At 41.5% G+C, this 23,449-nt stretch overlaps 3 protein-coding genes across 5 annotated transcripts; 2 read left to right on the top strand and 1 right to left on the bottom strand.

The window, feature by feature from the left end:
• The first annotated feature begins 447 nt into the window (after positions 1-447).
• Positions 448-3,507, top strand: LOC127765354 (heat stress transcription factor A-2a). 2 transcript variants are annotated; one of them, XM_052290229.1, is made up of 3 exons: positions 448-532; positions 962-1,468; positions 1,550-2,668. In XM_052290229.1, exons 2-3 carry the CDS (start codon positions 1,133-1,135, stop codon positions 2,339-2,341), a joined length of 1,128 nt encoding a protein of 375 aa, XP_052146189.1. In that variant the 5' UTR covers positions 448-532; positions 962-1,132; the 3' UTR covers positions 2,342-2,668. The 2 variants fall into 2 exon arrangements, with proteins under 2 accessions (XP_052146189.1, XP_052146190.1); XM_052290230.1 differs by adding an exon at positions 3,100-3,507 and having other exon boundaries at positions 455-1,468; positions 1,550-2,374.
• Positions 3,508-7,976: 4,469 nt separating this feature from the next.
• LOC127767383 (transmembrane emp24 domain-containing protein p24beta3) lies at positions 7,977-11,005 on the top strand. The gene is made up of 4 exons (XM_052292707.1): positions 7,977-8,357; positions 9,365-9,551; positions 9,732-9,839; positions 10,646-11,005. The coding sequence occupies exons 1-4, from the start codon at positions 8,154-8,156 to the stop codon at positions 10,777-10,779; spliced, it is 633 nt and encodes a 210-aa protein (XP_052148667.1). The 5' UTR covers positions 7,977-8,153; the 3' UTR covers positions 10,780-11,005.
• A 456-nt stretch (positions 11,006-11,461) lies between these two features.
• On the bottom strand, positions 11,462-14,070 carry LOC127767382 (uncharacterized). 2 transcript variants are annotated; one of them, XM_052292704.1, is made up of 7 exons: positions 13,974-14,070; positions 12,905-13,230; positions 12,703-12,822; positions 12,466-12,624; positions 11,975-12,147; positions 11,778-11,883; positions 11,462-11,688 (listed from the first exon to the last, which is right to left on the bottom strand). In XM_052292704.1, the coding sequence occupies exons 2-7, from the start codon at positions 13,145-13,147 to the stop codon at positions 11,659-11,661; spliced, it is 831 nt and encodes a 276-aa protein (XP_052148664.1). In that variant the 5' UTR covers positions 13,148-13,230; positions 13,974-14,070; the 3' UTR covers positions 11,462-11,658. The 2 variants fall into 2 exon arrangements, with proteins under 2 accessions (XP_052148664.1, XP_052148666.1); XM_052292706.1 differs by having other exon boundaries at positions 13,893-13,983.
• Positions 14,071-23,449: the final 9,379 nt, after the last annotated feature.

Raw genomic sequence — 23,449 nt, 5'->3', positions numbered from 1 at the left:
CGATTTCTCGCCGCCCTTCACGTGGCTCACCCACCTCCCTCTCACGGCCCAACTGTCAGCCTCACATGCCAACCACGCGGCGGCGTGGCCAACCAGCATCCTCCACGTATACAAAAAGAAGGGGTCAATCGGGTGGGGCCATCTGGGCCCGCGCGGTTGGGCGAAAAGCGGGGGAGCCCGCAGCTGCAGCTGCAACTGGCAAAAAGAAAAAAAAGATAAGCTGGGATGGGTGGGAGTGGGGAGGGGGAGGAGCTTCCAGAACTCTCGCCCCGGGCCTTCCCGAACGTTCGCCGCCACGTCACCGCACTAGGCAGCACACCATCCCGGGGGGAAGGAATGGAGGCTCCGCTTCCAGAACTGTCTGGAAACTTCCGCCCCCACATCCCAACCCACCCGACCCGACGGGTATATATATAGGCCGGGGTGGGGGCGCGGATGCTGGTCCCGGTTTCGACGAGCTCCATCATCCAAGTACGAAGGGGATAAAGTGACTCATCACTCCACCCAGCTGGAGAGAAAAAAAATCTCAGCTGTACTTGCTCGTGTTCTTTCCTCTCCCTTTTCTTCTCCGCCATCATTATCTCTGTACTTTGGGGTGTACTTCATCCTTCTGTATTTTCGGTTCTTTTTGCTCTGATTTGTCATCTTTTTTTTGCGAGCGAGCTCGTTCGCTCGCCAACGAACACTACTGCTGTAGCTGTTCTTGGCGTTAATGAAAGCCCTGCATTCTCGCATTTGCAATCGCCATTTATTCAGCTGTGATCTTTGTAGAGTGTTGTGTTGATTAAGAATCGCATGATTTGGGTTCCATTGGTTTGTTTTTGCAAGAGTTTTTGTGTTTTTCTCTGATCCCCTTTCAGCTGATTGAATGATCATCTTCTCCCCTAATTCTCCATCTGTCTTTGGTGGTGATTGATCACTTAAACTCTACACAATTTGATATTTTTTGCAAACTTTTCAGCGGCAAGATCGTTCCAGATTGAATTCGTTCGGTGGAGGGCGATATATTTTTTTTCGGCAAGGATCGCCATTCTCACCGGTCGTTCAAATTCTTCTCCTGCGTTAAGTGGCTGTGTGTGCTCTGTTCGTCATCTTCCTCTGCTACTCAATTGCATTGGTTGGTTGGTTAGACATGAATCCATTGCGCGTCATCGTGAAAGAGGAGGAGCTCGACTTCGCCGCCGCGGCGGCGGCGGCGGCGGCGGGTGAGGGCTCGCCGTCGTCGTGGGCGGTCGGCGTGATGGACCTGCCTCGTCCAATGGAGGGCCTCGGCGAGGCCGGGCCGCCGCCGTTCTTGTGCAAGACTTACGAGGTCGTGGACGACCCCGGCACGGACACCGTCATCTCGTGGGGGTTCGCCGGCAACAGCTTCGTCGTCTGGGACGCCAATGCGTTCGCCGCCGTGCTCCTTCCGCGCTACTTCAAGCACAGCAACTTCTCCAGCTTCGTCCGCCAGCTCAACACCTACGTAAGTCCATCAATGGCGGAATGCGATGCGCGGTTCGTGTTTTGGCGTGATCAATGGCGGGGTTCTTGATTTTCTTTTCAGGGGTTCAGGAAGGTCGATCCGGATAGATGGGAGTTCGCGAACGAGGGGTTCTTGCGGGGGAAGAAGGAGCTCCTGAAGACGATCAAGCGACGCCGGCCGCCGCCGTCGAGCCCCCCGTCGTCTTCGTCGTCGTCGTCGTCGTCGCAGCACCAGCAGCAGCCGGCGGCGGCGTGCCTGGAGGTGGGGCAGTTCGGGCGCGACGGCGTGGTGAACCGGCTGCAGCGCGACAAGAGCGTCCTGATCGCGGAGGTGGTGAAGCTGCGGCAGGAGCAGCAGACGACGCGCGCGCAGATGCAGGCGATGGAGGAGCGCATCTCGGCGGCGGAGCAGAAGCAGCAGCAGATGACGGTGTTCCTGGCGCGCGCCATGAAGAACCCGGGCTTCCTCCAGATGCTCGTCGACCGGCAGGCCGGCCAGCACGGCGCCCGGAACAGGGTGCTCGAGGACGCCCTCTCCAAGAAGCGCCGCCGCCCCATCGAGTACCTCCTCACCCGCAACGGCGAGACCTGCGCCGCCGGCGAGTCGGCAGCTATGCTGGCGGCGGACGGCGTGGCGGAGCCGGACGGCGACACCACCCCGCGCGGCGACGGCGGCGGCGGCGGCGGCGACACCGAAAGCTTCTGGATGCAGCTGCTCAGCCTCGGCCTGGAGGAGAAGCAGCGAGAGGACGGCGTCGCCGGCGGCGTCCAGGAGAGTAACAGCGGCGGCGCTGACGTGGACAACGACGAGGAGGATGACGACGATGACGTGGACGTGCTCGTGCAGAGCATATATCACCTCAGCCCCAAGTGAAAGGTCGAGAAGGTTCCACGGCGAAAACGAAGGGTACGTTTCGTTTCGTAAGGTGACGTAATCACAACAGTAGCGAGTAGTAGGAATGTAGGGCTAGCACTGCACCTGTCTTTCTTTCCATTTTTTTTATAGTTTCGGACATCCTGTCGCCGCCCTGCAAGTTGCCAAAAAAAGCAGCCAAGCCCCACTGCCACAGGCGACGGAAGGTTCAAGAAGTCGAGAAGCTTCTCCCGCGGGGGAAGCTTCTAGAGGTGTCCAGTAAGACAGCACAGTAGCTGCGGGTGTTCAAGAAGCTGGGAAGCTTCTAGATGTCCTCTAAGACGGTGGCTTCGAATGTTCTTCTTCTGGAATTTGCACCTAGTATCAGCTAATTATGTGCGCTGTATTTTGCCCATGCTGCTGCCATATGCAACTGGTGCCTCTTATCCCCCAACAGCTACTGCTGCACTTTTAAAATTTGAAAGTTACGGAGTAATTTCAGCTGATTTTTAAGTTTCTTCATTAGTAGTTTACTTTCTGTATTGGTTGTCAAATCTTAAATAAAAGTTCTACTTATAAATATCTTGGCTATACTAGTTCATTTTCCCCTTGTCTTTTGTCATGGAAGGCTGCCTGTTTTGTCGTGTGGTGACAGTTCTGAACTTTTCATCTATACTGGAGTGCTACGTGGAGTATATACATACAAAGTGCTCCATTTTGTTTGAGCCGTGCCGTGAGCGCGTGTCCTTGACCAGGGAAAAAAAATGTTTTGCTTTCAGGTTGCAGAGGACAAGAGGATGTCGGTGCCAAAGATATTTTCAAACATACTAACCGAAAAGGGCACCAAAATATCATCATCTGAAGATCTTAACAGTATCAAGAAAGTGGTTCCCAGCTCATCAAATCTAGGAGTACTATGTGGTAGGAGTATCAGGCTCCACCTGTACTTGGTGTCTTAATTAAGGAAAAAAGAACAGAGAAACGCTCGGAGAGATGATTCAGAAGCTTGACAGCGAGTATTTCAGGAGTACGGGTGTCGCTTGCTGCGAGATTTCACAACAGGAGACTGTCTGTCACGGCGTTGCTGTACCACCTCTTTAAAATGGATCGTGGGACAGGACAGTTGACACGTAGAGTAACACTCGTACTACCCGTTTCCGCTAAATGTCAAAATCTTGTACGGAGTACTATCTGGATTAAAATTAAAGTTTATCTATGAAAAGAAAAGATCATCTCAAAGCATAGAACCACTACAGGTGTACAGTACAAAAGAAATTTTACTGGGCCTCTCACACATAAAAAGGAGAAGGAACAAGTCCAATTACCGTCCCTTATCTTTACTTCACGTTTAATTGACATCCCTAAATTACAATTGGCTTGTTCGGCAGAACTAGCCGTTGCAGCGCTGCAGCGCAACTACAGCAGCCAATCAGCAACTACTCCTATAGGTTTGCAACAGGACAAGCATATTACCGCATTGCTACAATGGCCATCCGCTGCAGTGCTTCAGCCGTTCGACTATGACTATGCTGTACAGACGTAAAAGCGCAGGTTGGCTTGCCGAACAGGCAAATCTTCACCCTTCATCTTAGCAAAGCCGTCTAAGTTAGGTCCATAGCAGTATGAAGGGCTGGTTTTGACTTATGTGGTATTCTAGTCAGGAAAAGTTAATAAAAAATGTGTGGCCCCACATGTCAGCATCCACATGTCGTTCGTGGGGTGGTGGCGAGCGAGCTCGTCCGGGCACCGTGTGAGGAAGGTAGAGGCGAGAGAGGGAGGCGGAGGCGGTTGACGAGCTTGTCCGAGGAGAGGAGAGAGGCAAGTCGGCGGCTAGAAGAGGAGGGGGGTGACCGGGTGAGGGGTCATTGAGCTCGCATTCCTCACGGCGGTGTGCAAGCTCAACCTCGATGACATTGGGAGCCTATGCGAGAGACCTTCTTGGATGGTGCGGAGGTGGAAGCGGCCTCGGCCTCCGCGAGAAGGTGGAGACAAAGGCGACTGTGGGTGGGCCTGCCGCGCCACCAGCCACCGCCACCACAGATAGCCGCGATGCCGAAGAAGATGGTCGTCAACTCCCATGCCAAGGCAACCTGCGAGCGTCACTATATTGTGGAGGCCGAGAGATGTCGGGACTGCCTGGAGAGCGCCAAGGAGGAGTATTGGGCGCGAGGCCGAGAGCTCCAAGTCCCGCGTTCCGCGCCACAAGGAGGAGGATGCCGAGGAGCACATCAAGGCTGCCGCCTGCAATGCCGGCAAGCCCCTCCAAGATCAAGCTTGCCCAGCCTCCATGCGAGGGAGGCGGAGATGGGAAATATGGGGGAGGGCGGGGACAGCTCCAAGCACTGGGTTAGGGACGATTATACCATGCGAACTCGTCGCGCGTCCTCCATGTCAACGTAGTCGTGGTTGCCTGGCCTTGAGCTTGAGGAAACCGAGAGCAGGCCATGCTTAGGCATTGCCGCTGTCGTTGTTGACTCGTCTATTGCGTCTCCCCCTCCCATAGCTCCCACCATCAGTCGCGAGCATGGCCGCCGGCAGCTCCTCGAGGCAGATGGCCGTGGATCTCCTGCAACCGCTCTCCTCAATGTCGTCTCCCCTAAGCTATGGCAGTCGCGCTTGTTGTCTCCCAAAGCTACGACGGTTGTTCTCCTCGACACCGGCTCACTCTCTGTCTCCCTTGCCCTGTGCTCGCCGCCACCTTTACGGCGGCTCTAGAACATGAGAAAGGAACGAGAGGGGAGAAGAGAAAGAGGCACTTGCACGTGTGTCCCACATGGTATTTTTATTTTCTTTTGCTAACTATGACGCCACGTCAGCGAAACCATCTATCCATACTACTAGAGGACCTGAGTTAAACGGTTTTGTCAAGATGGAGGGTGAAGATTTCGGGTATTATGGTTCAATTTTGCTACATATTTGTCGACAAATTTTCTCCCAAAAATTTGACAGATGAATCGTACTGTAATTACACTGTAACTTGCATATAATTATACTGTAACTATAATGTAACTTATCTGTAACTTTCAAAAATCTCTCCGTAACATGTTATTTCGGTAAAATGGAGGTCGTGGGAATCCTATCACATATGTGTAGGGATGAAAATGGTTCGGATAGTTTCCGTCTGTCCTGACCAATTTTCGGATTCGGAAAAATTCGGTCGGAACTATCCGGAATTTCTCGGATTCAGAAACGAATTTGGATTTTTTTTCTCGGATACGAAAATGAATACAGTAAGGGTGATATCCGACGAAATCGGAAAACGGTTGGAAACTACCCGGGATTTTTCATCCGATATCCGGTAGTTTACATGCGAGCAAAAGGGATATTTTTCAGCAAAAAAAAACCCAAAACCCTAGCCGGCCGCGCCAGCTTTGCGCCGCCCACCGCCAGCCGCCGAATGGCCGGCGCCAGATCCGCACCACTGCGGCCGCCCGCCGCTGGCCGTTGCGGGGCCGACCGCCGAACACCTCCCTAGGGCGGCGGATCCGGCCCCTCACGAGGGCGCCGCCGCCGGATCTGCCGCCCTCGCCGCCTGCCGCTGCCGCCCACCGACGCCATCGCCGGCTCGCCGCCCGCCCGTCGCCGCTCGTCGTGCCGCTCTCGGCCGGCCGCCGCCCGCTCGGCCCGCGTAGTGAGAGAGAGAGTAGAAAGTGTGTGTCCGTGAGAGAGAGAGACGAGAGAAAGAGTCAAGAGAAGATAAGGTTGGGAAAAAATGGTAGATTTTTTTCAATGTAAAAATCGATTTTTTTTTTACATGTGGCTCTTTAAAACGAATTTTAAGGAACTAAATCAACTCATATGAAAAAGTTGTCAAAAACAAAGTTGTATAACTTATTGAGATTTACCATTTTTCTTTTGGTCATTTCCCCATCCGAGTTTTATTGAACTATATAAATTTTGAATTTTAAAATATAAAAATTTAAATAATTTTTCGGGTAGTAAATGATTTCAAATGAAAAAATTGTCAAAACAAAGTTGTATAACACATCAATATCTACAAATTTTGTTTTGGTCATTTTTCTATATGACTTTGTTTGAACCGTTTGAATTTGAATTTCAAAATATGACAACTTCAAACAACATTTTAAAATACTAAATGATTTCAACTGAAAAAGTTATCAACAACAAAGTTTCATAACTCATCAAGATCTATAAATTTTATTTGGGTCGTTTTTTCATCTGACAAAGTGATAGTAACTTTGTTCACAAAATTTACATCTATCTCATCTGGTTTTATAGACTATAAGAGAGATATGTAAACTTTGTGAATAATGTTACTATCACTCTCTCGGATGAAGAAATGACCAAAATAAAAGTTTTATGTCTTGATGAGATCTACAACTTTTATGTTCATGACTTTTTTAGCTGAAATTAATTACAGCTTCAAAATATAACTTGAAGTTTTTGAAATTCAAATTTTTAATTGATAAAACAAAGTCACAAGAAAAAAAAAGTCCAAAATAATAGCGGTAAGAATACAATAACATGATAGAGCATGATTTTGGAAACATTTAGGAAAAAGAATCATCCAATTTGGAGTTCATATGAGTGAGATAAACTAGCTTTAAAGTTTATTTTTGCATACGGCTTCTTAAGACACCCTTATGGAAAAATTGATTTTTCCATGCGGGTCCTTAAGTGGTCCACATACAAACAAATGAAAAAAATTCAATTCTGAAAAATAACCACTCAAATTTTTAAAAACTTTCAATTGAAATGTTCAACCCAAAATTTAAAATATTCAACCAATTTTCAAAAATTTCAATGTGCATGCGAAAATTGCAGTGATGCACATTAATTTATTTGTTTTATGATAACATAAATTTGTATGGAAAGTAAACACAACATTTTCTATCTCCCCCTTGCCCTTATAAATAGAGATAAAATTTGAAAATGGTGATGTTTTGTTTTTGAAAACTAATGGCTACAGCTCTTCCTTGATTTAAGAAGCTTATTTTGAGGGGTCTTAATATTTTGATAATTATTTGTTAGCGTATTCGTTTCAATTCGTATTCGCTCCATGCCTGTATTCGATAATATTCGATTCCGTTTTCGTATCCGGGTTTTCGATTCCGAGAAAAAAAAATATGAAAACAAATATGATAGAGCTTGTTTCCGACCGTATTCGATCCGTTTTCATCCCTAGATATGTGTGTACTGCGATTTTTTTTCTTCCTCATCAGAACAAATCTTGTAATAGATCTAATGATTCAAAATTGCGTGAAACTTACATACAAGTTACACTGTAGTACATGCAAGTTACAGTGTAATTACATGCAAGTTACAGTGTAATTACACTATGATTGTATTATAATTACATCTGTCAAATTTTTAGGAGAAAATTTGTCTGACAAATGTATAGGTGGTCCCTTGCGGTTTTAGGGGTGTGAATTAAACTCAACGTAAAGACGAGAGACGTCAAGTGGACTTATTTCCAAAGGAGAAATTTCGTACGGGACGTGTTTCTCGGCCCAGCCCAAATATCTAGAGTACGTCTTCTACTCATGATTACGTAAATAATGAGAGACGCTATTTACTCCGCTAGATCAGCCACCGTGTCCTCGCCACGTACGACACAAGCCACTCGCGCGCACATGGCCACGTCACGCAAAACCCGCAGAATTACGCGATTCGCTGAGCCCTTTTCTGCAAAAACACGCAGCCTCCCTCTTCTCCCCAATCTAGCCCGTGACCTCCTCGCCGGGGCTACTTCTCCATCGCCATCGACCTCGACCTCGCCGCCTCCTCCTCCTCCTCCTCCCCGTGCGAACTCCGGGCTCGCGCCGAGGGGGTGGACGCGCCGGTGGTGAGAGCGGACGCGGTGCGGTGGGCCATGGCGGTGGGGTGGCGGCCGGCGATGCTGCTGCTGGTGGTGGCGGTGGCGGCGTGGCGCGGGGAGGCGCTGTCGGTGACGGTGACCGACACGGAGTGCATCCACGAGTTCGTGCCCTACGAGGGGGACACCGTGTCGGGGAACTTCGTCGTCGTCGACCACGACATCTTCTGGAGCTCCGACCACCCCGGCATCGACCTCACGGTGCCCGCCCCCGATCCTCCTCGTCTTCCTTGTGCTTTTGATTTTCGATGCATGGATCTGTAACTAGATGGGTTTATGGGTTTGTTTTTTCGTGATCTGGGGCACGCTGGATTGGGGATCAGGTGGAATCGTGGTCCTCTTTTTGCGATCTGCGATTTCGCGGTGCAAAAGTTTGGGGAAATTTGGTGATATGAAGATATTTCATGAATAGGTTTCGATTTGATTTTAGTTTATGAACTAAATTAACTTGGCGCGGTGGCTGTTCTTAGTCAATTCGTTGGAGCGTGGTGCAAACTTACGAACTTTTCGATGATGTTTCGATGGATTGGCATGCCGGTCTGTAGATTTTGCTGCGTGACAGGGTCATAGGTTCAACTACGTGATAGTGTGTTTGGTGGCTTTCCACTGATCTGCTTATAAAAGTCACTACTTTTAGTTTGGGTGGTTAGTTTTGGCCAGTGGCAAGGTGTTCCAGATGATTTTACCTTGTCCTGTAGAAAATTTAAGCAAGGTTCTTCTCTATTTTCTTGATCGGGTGTAGAGTCCTGTCTCTTATGTTTTGGTGATCTTGTTTTAAAGTTCACACTTTAGGCGTTTTGGGGAGGCTGAACATTTTTCACCTCCATTGATGCCAGAATCGAATTGTTCGCTGTGAAGGCCCCTTTAGTTTCTTATTAATACCCTGATATAGAAAGGTAGATGAACTTGATATTTCTTCCCAATAACTGTAGTTTAATTGAATTATGGCTATCTATAAATCCTCATCAGAATTCATTTATAAGCAAACTTTGGAGAGTACTTGTGATGCAGTGTTTCTTGGAGCCACTTCATTTGAAAGAAAAGATAATGTGCCAATTTTTGCAAATGTGTTCAAAGCGCATTCTGCACTGGAGTGTGTTCTGATCATCACACATAACTAAGTATCATTGTGTTGCACTATAGCGTTATTCCACTAATAACCTTGTCTCACTTCCTTTCGTGATATTTTGTGCTCTCGTGGAATGTAGGTAACTTCACCAGGTGGCAACACTGTGTATACATTGAAGGGGAAGTCTGGTGACAAATTTGAATTTAAAGCTCCAAGGGGTGGAATGTACAAGTTCTGCTTCCATAATCCATATGGAGCACCTGAAACCGTTTCTTTCTACATTCATGTTGGGCACATACCCAACGAGCACAATCTGGCAAAAGATGGTTAGTGTTCTGGTCTTTTACCTTGACCTTTTCGCTTGTCACAGTCTCATATCTGCTTATCACGTCAATTTATTTGTTTTGAGCATTGAATCACAATCAGTTTAATATGCGATCATGGGTTATATTTGGTATGTTCATTTTATATTTGCGTACATAAGCTATATTTGGTTGCTTTTGCAGAGCACTTGGACCCTATCAATGTGAAAATAGCGGAGCTGAAGGAAGCATTAGAATCTGTCACTGCTGAGCAGAAATACCTTAAAGCCCGTGAAGCTCGTCACCGACACAGTAAGCTTAACAATCCTTTTGCAAATGGTCACTGAAGCTTTGGCAGTTTCCTATAATCCTGCGTGTGATATGAGAATGCATAAATTTGTATGAATTTTCTGTTGGTCCACTCACCACCCTTTCCACATGAAGCAAGAAAAAACTGATCCGTTATTACATTTTAAACACTACAACATTATCACCATCAGAAAGAAGAGCAAATAGGGATAGAATGGCTAATATATGTGACTGGAAATTGGATATTATTTAATTTGGTTTGTGTTTAACGACTTTAGCCTGTCCCTTTCTTAGAGCACAATAAAGCCACAGTTTGAGTGAGACAAATTTCTGTCTGGTCTCCCACTTTTGGGCTGTTCTTCCATTCTGTCTTTGTTCATCTCTGAGCTACCTAACTTTCCTCCTTTGTTCTTCCATACTACTTTCTCAAATTCTGATCATCAATTCTTAGCTATACATTTTTTAGGGCAAATCTTGATATTGGTAAGTGTTAAGTTAGAACCTAGTCAGGTGGGTCGATGTGTTCTCAGTCAGGAAAAGGAACTTGTCATCTGTTGCTCCAAAAAGGGAGAATATCCTCTTTAACTAATATATGTTCACATTTATGGTAATTGATGTTTCACTTAGCTTCTTTGTAGGGGAATATATCTAAAGTTGTTTTCTCTTTGGCTTAACATATATTCCCCTTTATGGTAATTGATGTGCTATATATAGCTTTTTCTTGCTCTTGTAGCATGACGTTTTTATGTATTCTATTTTTCTTATCATTATGTGATCGTGGAGAGCTTATTTTGTGTTAATAAATCCAGCAAATGAGAGCACAAGAAGGCGTGTCATGTTCTACACAATAGCGGAGTACCTAGCTTTCATGGGTGCAAGCGCTTTGCAAGTTGTTTACATCCGTCGCCTATTCAGCAAAAACGTGGCATACAACAGGGTGTAGAACAGAGTCTACTTCAAGGCAGCAGAAAATGGTTGGAGCAGGAAAAAAATATTTCCAACATATTGTGTTAGCTTTTGCAGCCATTTTTTTTGGGTTTAGTCTAAAACGTGGCACTTTTAAATTTATTGCCTTGTACTTTAGAACTTCAGTGAGATATGAAGCACATTTGTTGCTGAACAAGTGAACACAGATCCGTAACTAATCTTCAAAGGGTTGATGTCTCAAAGCACCACTTGTGTTATTGTGTTAATATGACTTATGAGGGTCTTCGTTCTGATATAAATTGATCAAATTTTATCCTGGTCTATGCAATTCATTCAAAGCACAACGTTTCCTCGTTATGGAATGAAAAGGAAGTGTTCTATGTCACCGTTCCAGACAATTATAACAGGTTGGTCCTTGTATTCTGTACATGTAAAACTGCATTAGCAATATGTAAAGTTGTCTGGAATCATGTTAAACATTACCGACCTACCATGCTCTTAACTAAGTTACTATACTGGAAAACTGATTTAAGCTTATTTTCTAGATGAACTCATAAAGTTTGAATCCGAAGTAAACAGCAAGAAGGTGGTTAAACACACAGAGTAGCAATTTGCAAACACTAAAACATGAACAATTACCATATCAATCACTTGTTGCACGGCAGCAGAAGAGGGAAACATAAGCAACAGAAAAGGCATATAAAAAGTAAATTGTACATGTATTGATCAATATCTCAGTATATAAGGAGATCTGTTTGTAGTATACATTTGCACATCTGGACATTTTACTTCAAATTGGAAGGAAAAAAAATGATTCGTTCCTGATGCCATTTTTTCCTCTTTGCCAGACATGAGCATGTAGTAAAACCGCACACGTGCTTTCAGTTTCAGTTCATCACACTCTTGGCCATTGAGGACTAACTACCTGCAGAGTTGAAGTTAAAAACCGGTCAGCAATTAGAATTTTTCATTCTGCTTAGTGTTTGTCGATTGAGAATGCAATAGGGTACGAACCTCTAATGTACTGAAAACTAATTGCATGCGACTAGCTACTACTGATGGCTCCTCTGAACTGCCCGTGACAGCCATTTGTTCCAGCTGCAAAGTTTTCACTGGTAACCTGCAACAACAGTTTTGACCCCATGCAAATGATCATAATCATAAAACTTGTAAATAAAAAGAGAAACATTGCTAATTTCAAATTGTCTCACCATGCCATTCCTTTGGTATAGTAAGCGTTCGCTATTAAGGCACAAAATCCTTTCCACTGATGCAAAACGTCAGCTGACACTGGTGGGGTAGTAGACCATCTGATGATCGTTGGTTGTGGTGTGCACAGGATTGTAATGAATACTATACTGAGCCACAGGATGCATTCACGGACCTACCAAAAAAAGGGGAAATTCTCGCTAAGACGAAGAAATGAAAGCACAGGTCTTATCAAGTGTGTTTGCATGGTAAATGTGTTCTCCAGCAGACTACATGATACCTTACATAAAGCTTCATATCTTGCCAATGGGACTTAGTGGACTTCATCTATCGATAATCATTAACAAATTAAAAGAAAAAGTAAAGACATGATGATGGAAAATGCACACCAAAACTCTTCCACTTGTGTATAAAGACTAAAGAGCATATTGTCAATGAAATTAGAGTATAAAGCAAAGGTAACTGTAAACTGAGCACTTTATGTTGTGCTAACCTCAAAGGAGTGAACTTTGAAGGTCAAGCTGGTTCCTCCTCCATTGGACCGCAGAGCTTCAATCTCAAGGCCAGAATCTTCAATATCCATAAGTTCCTTCCTGAGCCCCTCTTCAGTACAGCCTAGAGCATATGCATTCACCCCAGCACTAACAAACTCCTGGCAGGATTGAAAGCACCATATTGAAGAAAAGTTATGTCCAGAAGAGAGGAGAAGAATTTCAGCGAGAAACAGTACCTTCAGGTTATCTCCACCTCCTCGGTCAATGACATTTTTATATCGCTTGAATAGGCTGATTGCTATATTGCGTGATGAGCGGAAGTCCTCATCCGACAAAGCGTTAACATGAAACCGATGCTACACACAGCACAATGATTCAGAGAAAAACCAAGAGCAGCCGAATTCATCAAAAGGAAGGACTTTGGGACAAAAACTGTACCAGCCAATGCCTTGTAGTTCTTTCACTTAAACTTCTATAGAGATACTGGCTCGCCCTGGTAAAGTTAACTTTGCAGCTAGGAACGATGTGCGGCTTCTGCACATGATGCCCTTCCACTGGATTATAAAACGCACTGCAACCTAATAGGTTGTTATGAGGAACTATGGCATGCTTTGGTGATGACTTGACCTCTTGGTAAGCACTCGGCCTAATGAACAGAGCGGTTCCATGTAGCGTCAGCATGTCTGGATGCTCATCAGCCTGCAAGCCGTCCACACATTTCTCCAATAACTGGAGAGTCCTTCAGAACTTGCCAACAGTTCAATCTACAACAAATAAAGCTTTCATGAGTCATTCGCAACTATTAGTTACTCCACAGATCACACAACCTCATATTCAGCCCCCGAAGCATGTGTATATGTGTATACAAGTGTGCAAAATGATCAATAACAGTGTTTCTTTAGGGGGTCAAAACGGCAATGTTTCCCACACATGTTATCAAGATGTAAATAGACACCCAAAAAAAAAAAGAAAAAGGGTATGCAAAGTGTATGTTGCCTCAGTCTGTATGGTACCGAACAGGCCAAAATTATGGGAATTTTTTTTAGGAAAAATAGTGTAGTACTTGCTATCTACAGTTGGTAACATAAGCAAGATATGCTACCAACAAATGCATCGCATGGTATCAGTTGATCAAAATTATGCTCTCGAAACCAAAAAAAAAAGAAGTGCACAGAACAACCCACAAGGCCACCATCTCAGGAAGCCAAAACCACACCCATCTTCCTGTACTGCCTGAAGGATTGCTACCTGTATCATTCCACTAATTAATTAATCGCAGCTTGTTCATCTCCCATAAACTATGCGGCATCATACATCATGAAATCAGTACTACCTAATTCTGAAACTATCGCTTTTCCCCCTTCCAAGATTATCGGAACCGGAGAATCTACCTACAAGATCGCGACCAAAACACGCAAGAACTCACATAGCACCACGCGGAATCAAGAAACCGATCAGAAACAGCTTGCAGATGAGGAGCGGGAGGGGAATACGAGCGGATCTTTACCCGGGAGGGGAGAACAGCAGCAGCAGCAGCGGCCGGAATCCGGAGGAGGAAGAAGGGGATGAAGCGGCTGAAGTGGAAAATATAAATACGTGGAGGGGTTCCGTGCTTAAAAAATATAACCCCACTGTGTGAGTGACGGAGGGAGAAATGTAATTCGCGGGAAATTCAGGGGCCACAATAAAAAACGACTGGATGAGTGGCGACGGGGGAACGCGAGGAGAGGAAACGCCGGCCCATCGCTCTCGCTGAATCTTTGTGTTAAATGGGCCGGATGTTGGGGCTCGTTGGAATATGCTGTTTGGGCTTCTTTCTTAGTTGGGCCTGGCCCATACACAAAAGATTATCATTTTTTTTGGTTTGTTTATATTAACAAAATGGCGGTGAGTGGATCTAGCATTGAAGCCAATTCTCGACTTCATTTCGGTGAAAAGAACATGATTTCGGGTTAAAATCTCAGCCATGACAGAAAATTGTAAGCTCAAGGGTCTTTAGAAGAAGGGGGACACTTAGAACACATGAATTCTACAAGATTTTTATTGATCTTTAGTTCAGAATTCAGATCCTTTAAAATTCCTCTGTATCAAAGGTGGCCTAAGCATAGAATCGGAACTTTTCCCTATGGAACGAAGTTTTTGAATGAATCAATGCATCTAACCAAACCAAAAAAAAAAAAAAGGAAACCTAACCCTCCTTTTGTGCCTGCATTTTGACCCCCATCTTGACCAAATCCCTGCAGGCGTGTGCAATGCTAACTCATCCGCAAATAATTAATACAAATGTATCATCCATGTACATTCCTATGATTTAGTCAAACGTGATAAGGAGCAGAATTGGTCTACTGGCCAAGCTAGATTCAGATATGAATTAAGCTCAAAAACAAACACTCCATGACAATTCCATAATCCCACTGCTCCTCTTGATTCCCCTGGTGATATCCATACCTTACAATTCCTCCACTACTCCCTTCACACCTCACCAATGCTGCAATGCATGAAAATGCCATGATTGAGCTGTACCATTGAATCATTGTTCTTGTTCATTAGGATTGTGTTTTTTTCTAGAGAAATTAGAATGATGGTGGAGTATTTATCACCTAGGTCTAATGGCATGCATGTCATGTCATGTCATGTCATCTTTATTTTAACTCAGAATATCATACTCCCTTTAAGAAAAATATTCACGGAATGATGCTATTAAATGAATTAGTGAATGAGCTGATTATTGAGAAATGCATCTAGTAGTTGTAGATGAGAAAAGATGTCCTGATGGGATTAATTAGGAGGCTTTTATGACGCCATCACAACAATAACAACACTGCAACGCCCAAAATGCAAAAACATGGGAGAATTGCTAGCAAACGTGTCAACCAGGAGATTCATCTCTCTCGCGTCGTACTCATCAATCATCATTCACCAACCAGATAATCCACACAGCACACGCACAATGTAGAAGCTACCAACAACTTCCACCTGTGTGATGTTGCTTGCATTGGAGATGCATGTGCCTGATCACTGTGATCTTACATCCCTGATGATTACCCTATCTATATGAAGGCTCCGTTTGGTCTTAATTTGTTTTCACCTGATGTTGTCATGATCATTGAAAGATAAACTTAGTCCAAAGCTATCTTCAAAGCAACCGATTAAGTTACTCTAGTTTCATACCACCATTTCATGATTAACCATCATAACCTGCAAAAAAGAATTCCTCAAAAATCTTATATTTTTAAACGGATAAAGTAGTGTTCTCTCATCCTTTGGTTATTAGCGGTAGCTGAAATTTAAAATTTTAAAATTAATTTAGAGGATCTATCGTCATAATTTATATTTTTGCATTAACTTTAAACCACTAACTAATGGAGTACCATTTTACCTATAAATTGTTTCATGATCATACACCCTTTATCTCCAAATAAGTTTATTTCCAATCTATCTCACACATATCAATACAAAACAAATAAGCCATAATACTCTCGTTTTCTCAAATTCCAATACAACTTTTTTAGAAACACAATACAAATCGTAATTTAATTTTCTTTTATTTTCAATGTATTTTTAAAATTTTTATAAACTATAATCTAATAATTAAAAGGTTGAGAAAAAAGACCAGGGTGTAGCCTCATAGCGCTTCTGTCAGGGTAATCCCAACCCATAAACTATTAATTAGTTTTCATAATTTCTATGTCATATAGACACTATATATAGAAATTATATACCCAATGGAAGGTATCTTTAATTAAATTCTTATCTAATCATCGCTTTTCTCTCTTTTTATCTACATATCCTTTGTTTTAATTCCTGATTCCTGTATAGAGATAGTTTCTTGTATAAAAAATAGTTTCATTCATGTGGCAGTGGATTTAATGCTATTTATGTGACAGTGGATTTAATGCTATTCACACTAGCTAAGACGGAGGGTTGGGATTGGCCAGAGAGACACCGTCTCACAGGCGGTGCTGGTTTTGGATTGCTCAATATGATGTTGACTTAATCCTTTGCCATTTAGTTGTCTCGCTTTACGCTCCGCGACTCCCGCTCTTGTCCTAAGACTTTCCCACCTTCTCCCACTGAAGCTGCATTTCTACATGGTTGATCGATGCTAGCTAGTGTAAAGGAGTTCATCATCCTAGATGGCTTAGCTAATGATTTATTCCACTTGCATTAGTTGTGGGACCCTGCAAGCACAAAGGGATGGTGGATTCAACCACCGTTAACGTGTCTTAACTAAAAATAGGGACTGGTTTATATGTACTAACTTATATATTCCCTAAAGAAAAACTATATATTTATGTAGTTATATATAGCAGGACATGCAGGAAAGCTAGATGCTCATCTACTTGTTTAGAGTTGGGACTTTGGATTCTGATGGGAACAGTTACAATATTAGATTCAGGTGGTTAATTTAAGATCATGTGTATGGAGGATTGGGATTCAGTAACATTGCCCCGTGACATTCTCGGTGACATTGAGTCACTGACATGTGGGTCTAGGCACATGTGGGTCCCATATGTCAGTGACTCAATGTCACCAAGAATGTCACAGGGAATGTCACTGAATCTGTGTTCGTGTATGGATAATTTCGTGTGGATTAGTACGAGAGATGGATGTCATCCATGGTTTTCATCTGAGATTTTTTTTTCGGTTTTAATTGCCGTGTTAAGCCAACGAAAGATGATTCCCGTCTTGTTTTTTTTTTTAAAAAAAAAAAATCTCGTTTCTTCTTTTGTCTCTGTCATATGAGGTGTGCATAGTAATGGGAAGCGGGTACAAACAAAACTTGCACTGCGTAGATTGGTGAAAGAAAAATCATCATCGTTGAAAATTGTTAGTTTTCGTGAACACGAATGAATATAAGTAATTAAGCTGTTTATTTCAAAAGTTCGCTATTTCGAGAGGTTTGGGGTTAACTCCCAGTCAAAATAGTAGTAGGCACTCAATAATATAGTAAGACTTGGCCTGGTTTGATTTAAGATTGTTGAGCGGGTTATTGTCATGTATTATCCACTTAATTACTACCTCTGTTTCAGATTATCGGACTTTTTAGCATTGTCCACATCTATTATATTATCTTCTATTATATTATTAAAGGAATAGAAAAAGGAGCCTCCACATTCGCTCTCATGCCCTAGAAATTCTCACATTAATCGAAGAAAAAGAAAAAGCATAGTCCATATAGATATACAATTTAGAAATAGCTGAAATTCGGAATTAAAAAAAGGAATATTAGAAGAGAAGACTAGAGTCCATATAGAAATACAATTTAAAAATAGTTGAAATTCGGAATTAAAAATAATGAATATTAGAAGAGGAGACTAGAGTCCATATAGAAATACAATTAGGAAATAACTGAAATTCGGAATTAAAAATAAGAAATATTAGAAGTAGAGTATAGAGTCCATATAGAAATACAATTAGGAAATAACTGAAATTCGGAATTAAAAATAAGGAATATTAGAAGTAGAGTATAGAGTCCATATAGAAATACAATTAGGAAATAATAGAAATTTGGAATTAAAAATAAGGAATATTAGAAGTAGAGTATAGAGCCCATATAGAAATACAATTAAGAAAAAAAAGAAATTTGGAATTAAAAAATAAGGAATATTAGAAGTAGAGTTTAGAGTCCATATAGGAATTTAAAACTAACTAAAATTTGGAAATAAAATTAAAAGTAGAGTTTAGAGTCCATATAAAAATATAATTTATGAATAACTAAAATTCGAAATTAAGAAAAACATGGGAAGAAGAGTTTAAAGTCAATATAGGAATACAATTTAGAAGTAACTGAAATTCGAAATTAAAAATTAAAGAATATTGAAAGATGAGTTTAGAGTCCACATAGAAATGCAATTAGAAATAATAAAAATTCAGAAATAAAAATAAATAATATTGGAAGAAGAGCATAGAGTCTATATAGAAATACAATTTATAGAAAATTCGGAATTAAACAAAGAAATATTAAAAGATGAGTCTAGAGTCCATATAGGAATATATATATAATTTACAAATAACTAAAATTTGATATTAAAAATAATTAATAACTAACACGTATATAAAATACAATATGAATAGTACACATTAGTAGTTTTGCAAAGTTATTTCAAAATTTAAAATTATGTTATCATTTTAATATATTTGAATAATATAATGAGAAAACATATATACTATTATATGAGAGAAAATATAATGATGCTAACCGCTCAATCTGCGCGGGCTACCATGCTATTTCATATAAATGTTAATAAATCTAGGCACACATATATATCTAGATTTATTAAGATATATATGAATGTGGACAATGCTAGAAAGTCTTATAATATTAAATGGAGGAAGTATAAAAAATAGATTGATAAATAACATTTTTATGACAGTTGATAAATAAACTTAATAAATAGCTTCAAACAATGCTCTTTTTTTTTACAATGCAATAAAATTTTTCTATAAAAAATGTATTGTCTTAAGTGTGAATTGTGTAAAGTAATGTTAATAATACTGTCTAGTGAAAAAATTAAAAATAACATGAGTCGATCATGGAAGGGTAATTTTTGCTCGGCCTCCTCTACATACAACCGGATATATACAATATTTTTAATTAGAAACTTAGCCCTTTAAACAGAGAACTTAGCTCTCAAATAACCTAGTCTGAAACTCGCTCCTGTAGAGATTTGAAATCAGGATATTAGGGTGCTTCTCGGGCTAGAAAAAATCATTGGGAGCCTAATGCTGCGTTATTTTCAGCTATTGCAATTTAGCTACTACTCGACTTCCGTTAGCACGCTTTTCAAATGGTTAAACAATGTATTTTACGTAAAAACTTTTTATATATAAACTGTTTTAAAAATTCTAATAAATTTATTCATCAAATTTTTATATATTAGTACTTAATCAATCACATACTAATCTCGTTTCTCATTTTGCGTGTGGCTAATTAGCTGTTTCAAACCTTCGAAAAGAACGCAGCCTTATATCTCATATTCTCATTGTACAATATATATTGTGGCTTTTCCAGCGTTTTGGTCGTGGCTCCGTTATAGGAATACTACTTAGGGCCTGTTTGGTATAGCTCCAACTCCTAAATTTAGCTTCAGAAATTAGGTCTAGAGTGGAGTTGTAGAGCTGCCTAAACCCAGCTCCACAACTCTAGTTCATTTTGTGAGAGAGCTCCACCCAGCTCCACTCCCAGTTTTAATAGAGCTGAAACTGTTTGGCTGGGTAGAGCTAAAGTTGGAGCTGTACTAAACAGACCTTTAATTATCTGGTTCATGTGCGTTTTTATGGTGGCTATGTCATGACATTAGCACCGTTCAAATTATTATGAGGATACAAGTCCTTGTGTGTTGCGACCTCTGTAAAGGGAATGACATATCAGTTCATAACCTCGTGACAGCTTAACTACAAGCTGCAGGAATTGGTCTATCTATCCTGCATTCCGCTCTCTCTGCCCACATGGGTTGTGTGCATACTCTTCCTCTTTTCTCTCTGTTTTTTTTTTTTTTGACAGGTTCTCTCCAAACGTGCCAATTACTACAAGGAATTAATCGCGGTTGGTTCGATCGTATCGATTCTCTCTTCCTTTCCCTTTCCCCTGATTGGATCAACCCATTGACCGATCGATCGACCTCCAAAAAAAAAAAAAAAAAAAAAACGGTCGCACCCACGCACGCGCCCGCGCAAGAAAATCTCCCGGCGTCCGGCGACGGTGACGACCGCCACGAGTATGATGGGTCTATTTGGGTCTATTTAGAAGTTTAACATTCGGAGTGTTTATTTGAGGAGCAATTTTACAATACCTGAGAAGGTATCATAAGAATAAGTACAAATATAGAGACTGGTATGGTCTCTACGTTAATTAGAGGCTATCACGTTACAATAGTTAAGACAATACTATCTCTAAACTAAAATACTTTCTTACTAGTCATCTTTTCTTTTTTTCTTTATTAGACTCAATGCAACGAAAAATTTCCTAATAAATACTAAGAGTCGACTCTACGCCGTTGTTATGCGTAGCAACTATCTTTCTTTTTCCTTCTTCCTTTCTCTTCCACGTCACCAAATATACTTGCATGATAATAAAGAGAGACCACTAATAAAGACCATTATACATGCCCTAAGATAACACTTTTTCTATTGTAAATTTAGTATTTCTTGGTATCTAAGTACTATGAAGTACTAAATTTTACACTAATTTTTTATTATCTTATGATATCTCTTCAAGAACCGTAGAATTGCTCTTATTTGAGAGTTTAAGATTAAAGCAGCTGTTGATATTCCAAAGAAACTGGTAAACCCAGGTTCTGGCTTTTTATTCGTTTTCTGGATTCTACGATTACATAATCTCAAAATCAGGGTAGAAATCTGAATTGTTTGGAGGAGTTTCTAACAACGGAAGATTCTAGGAGAAACTACAGCCGCTATAATCTGTTAAAAAGGGTTTTGAGAAACAGCTGATTAATAGTTAACTTCTGATAACCTAAAGATATTGAGTTTTTAGTCTCTGGTTTCTAATTCGTTTTCTAGATTTTATAATTATAGCTTTTTAAAATCTGGATGAAATAATTGTGTAGAAACTGCAGCCGTGGGAAACTCCACAAACAAACCCGATGTCGAGCGGTGCCGTGAGGCGAACCTCCCAATCGCGCATGCGAGATCTCACCATCTCGTCGCCGTATCAGCCCGACGAACTGGTCCGTGCGGCGCGGTGTCTCTCGCGTGCTTCCGTGGACGTCGTGGTCTCGCAAGACTATCGATTTATTTCTACGTACACGGTGCTACCAATCCATCGATGCTGACTGCTCATCGGCGTACATCGAAAATTCGAACATATAAACTCCCACTACTGACGACACAGCATGTTCTTCGCCGCTGTGAGCGCATTTTCATATAGGTCGGTCTGAAATTGGGATTAAGCTAATCAAGCGAGCAATCGAGACGGATATCAGCACATAGTACAGCTTTCAGACAGATTAATTATCAAATATTAGTATAACTGGTTTTTTATTAGTCCATGATGACAATTAATCAGACTAGTTCGTGTATATATATATGGCCATGCATGATCGATCAGTTGCTTGATTTTCTAGGCCGGTTTAATTTGGTCGAGATGGAACATGGCATGCATGCATTCGCGCCTGACGGAGCTAGACACGCTCCGTGCATGCACGTACTGCACGAAAGCTGCCTTTGCTAAATCCCCTTCTGATTAACTAAGATTCCATCTCCCATTTTTTTTCTTGAAGAAAATATTCCCAAACCTACCAATCAAACTAAGGCACTTAATAAGTTCATCCACATTCGTCGACATTTTTATATATCCTTTTGGTTCCATCACCAATATATTATATATGCGATTCTTGATTTCGACCAACAAGGTAGAAATCTTATTGGTCCTTCATTGCTCAATCCCTGTTTAAGAGCTACTCCCCCCTATCAAAATATAAGCATTTTTAGAATAGTGCCAAGTCAAATTTTTTAAATTTTGCCTATTAATAGTAAAAAAGTTAAAAATATTAATCATGTAAATTTGATCTTACTATATTTATCATTAAACGAAATATCATAATATGCAACTCTTTTTATTTAAAACATCATACTTTTAAAAATATTGTTAGTAAAAGTAGTATCTCGAAGTTCATGTCAAGATAAAAAAATACTTATATTTTAGGACGGAGAATGTATCTTATTATTATTTTCTATTTTCTGGGTCAAGTCATGACCTGATCCTGCAACCTGCATGCATACATAAGCGTAGACCATGTCAAGAGAACTCGATAAACGTAAACCATGTACATGTAACTTGATGAGTTGTTTAATCATCGTGTGATTAATTATCTTTATATACACTGTCACAATCGTCGACGATAATGTCAATACTCCACCTGCAGCCGCCTGCATCACCGTTCGCTAAGCTGCGTGCACTGCACAACGTGGTTTCACACGGCCATTTTCACTTTTTGGTCCAAGCTTAGTTAGGCCACGTATAGTTCACAAATTTTTTTTCCCAAAAACATCACATCAAATCTTTGGACACATGCATAAAGCATTAAATATAAATAAAAACAAAAACTAATTACGCAATTAGGGAGAAAATCGCGAAACGAATCTTTTAAGCCTAATTAGTCCATGATTAGCCATAAATGCTACAGTAACCCACATATACTAATGACGGATTAATTAGGCTCAAAAGATTTGTCTCGCAGTTTTCAGGCGAGTTATGAAATTAGTTTTCTCATTTTTGTCCAAAAACCCCTTCCGACATTCGGTCAAACGTCCGATGTGACACCTAAAAATTTTCTTTTCCCAAACTAAACAAACCCTTAGCTTACGGCTCGAAATTAATTAACTAGCTCTCGTGATATAGGTTTTCAAATATTTTGTTTAGTACTTTCACTAGTCCACGATCAATTGGCCACACCTAAAAAGGTTAAACTGCGTGGTAACTTCTCCGGCACTGCTAATTATAGCCACCATGTGCTCGGTTTAACATTCGCTAACTTACTCTATTAATTCTAACGGACATCGAGAGTGGGTATGTGTCAACTGTGAAAAGTACACACCTCGAAAATTAGTTAGAAAAATAAGCTATCAAGTACTGTAAGCTCTCACGTCATGCCTATGCCGAAATGGAAAAAAAAAATAAATCGTAAATCCCATAAGCACAAAATACTTTAGAGTTACATGCTAATCACACATCTGCTTGAGATTTTTGTTTAGACAAGCAAATTTGAATTTACAAGTTGGTGTTATCGACTGGAATATATTCCAACGGAACGTCAAACATCTCCATCTCCATTTCCCTATCTAATCCCATAGCCTTACCGGTTTCGGTTTAGTTCAAGTTTAATTTGAAAATTTAGCAGCGCCTCCCAATGATCCTATAGATTAGCTAGCCTTTGTCCCTACGCCTGCTACGTCATCGGGGCGGGGATCCGCATCCGCATCCGCTGCGCGGCGCAGAGCAGCGAACGCTCGCGCACCGAC

Source organism: Oryza glaberrima, chromosome 3 (genome assembly GCF_000147395.1).
Source record: "Oryza glaberrima chromosome 3, OglaRS2, whole genome shotgun sequence".
Lineage (NCBI taxonomy): Eukaryota > Viridiplantae > Streptophyta > Magnoliopsida > Poales > Poaceae > Oryza > Oryza glaberrima.
The sequence above is the reverse complement of the archived record's forward strand: the minus strand, read 5'-3'. Positions and strand labels throughout refer to the sequence as shown.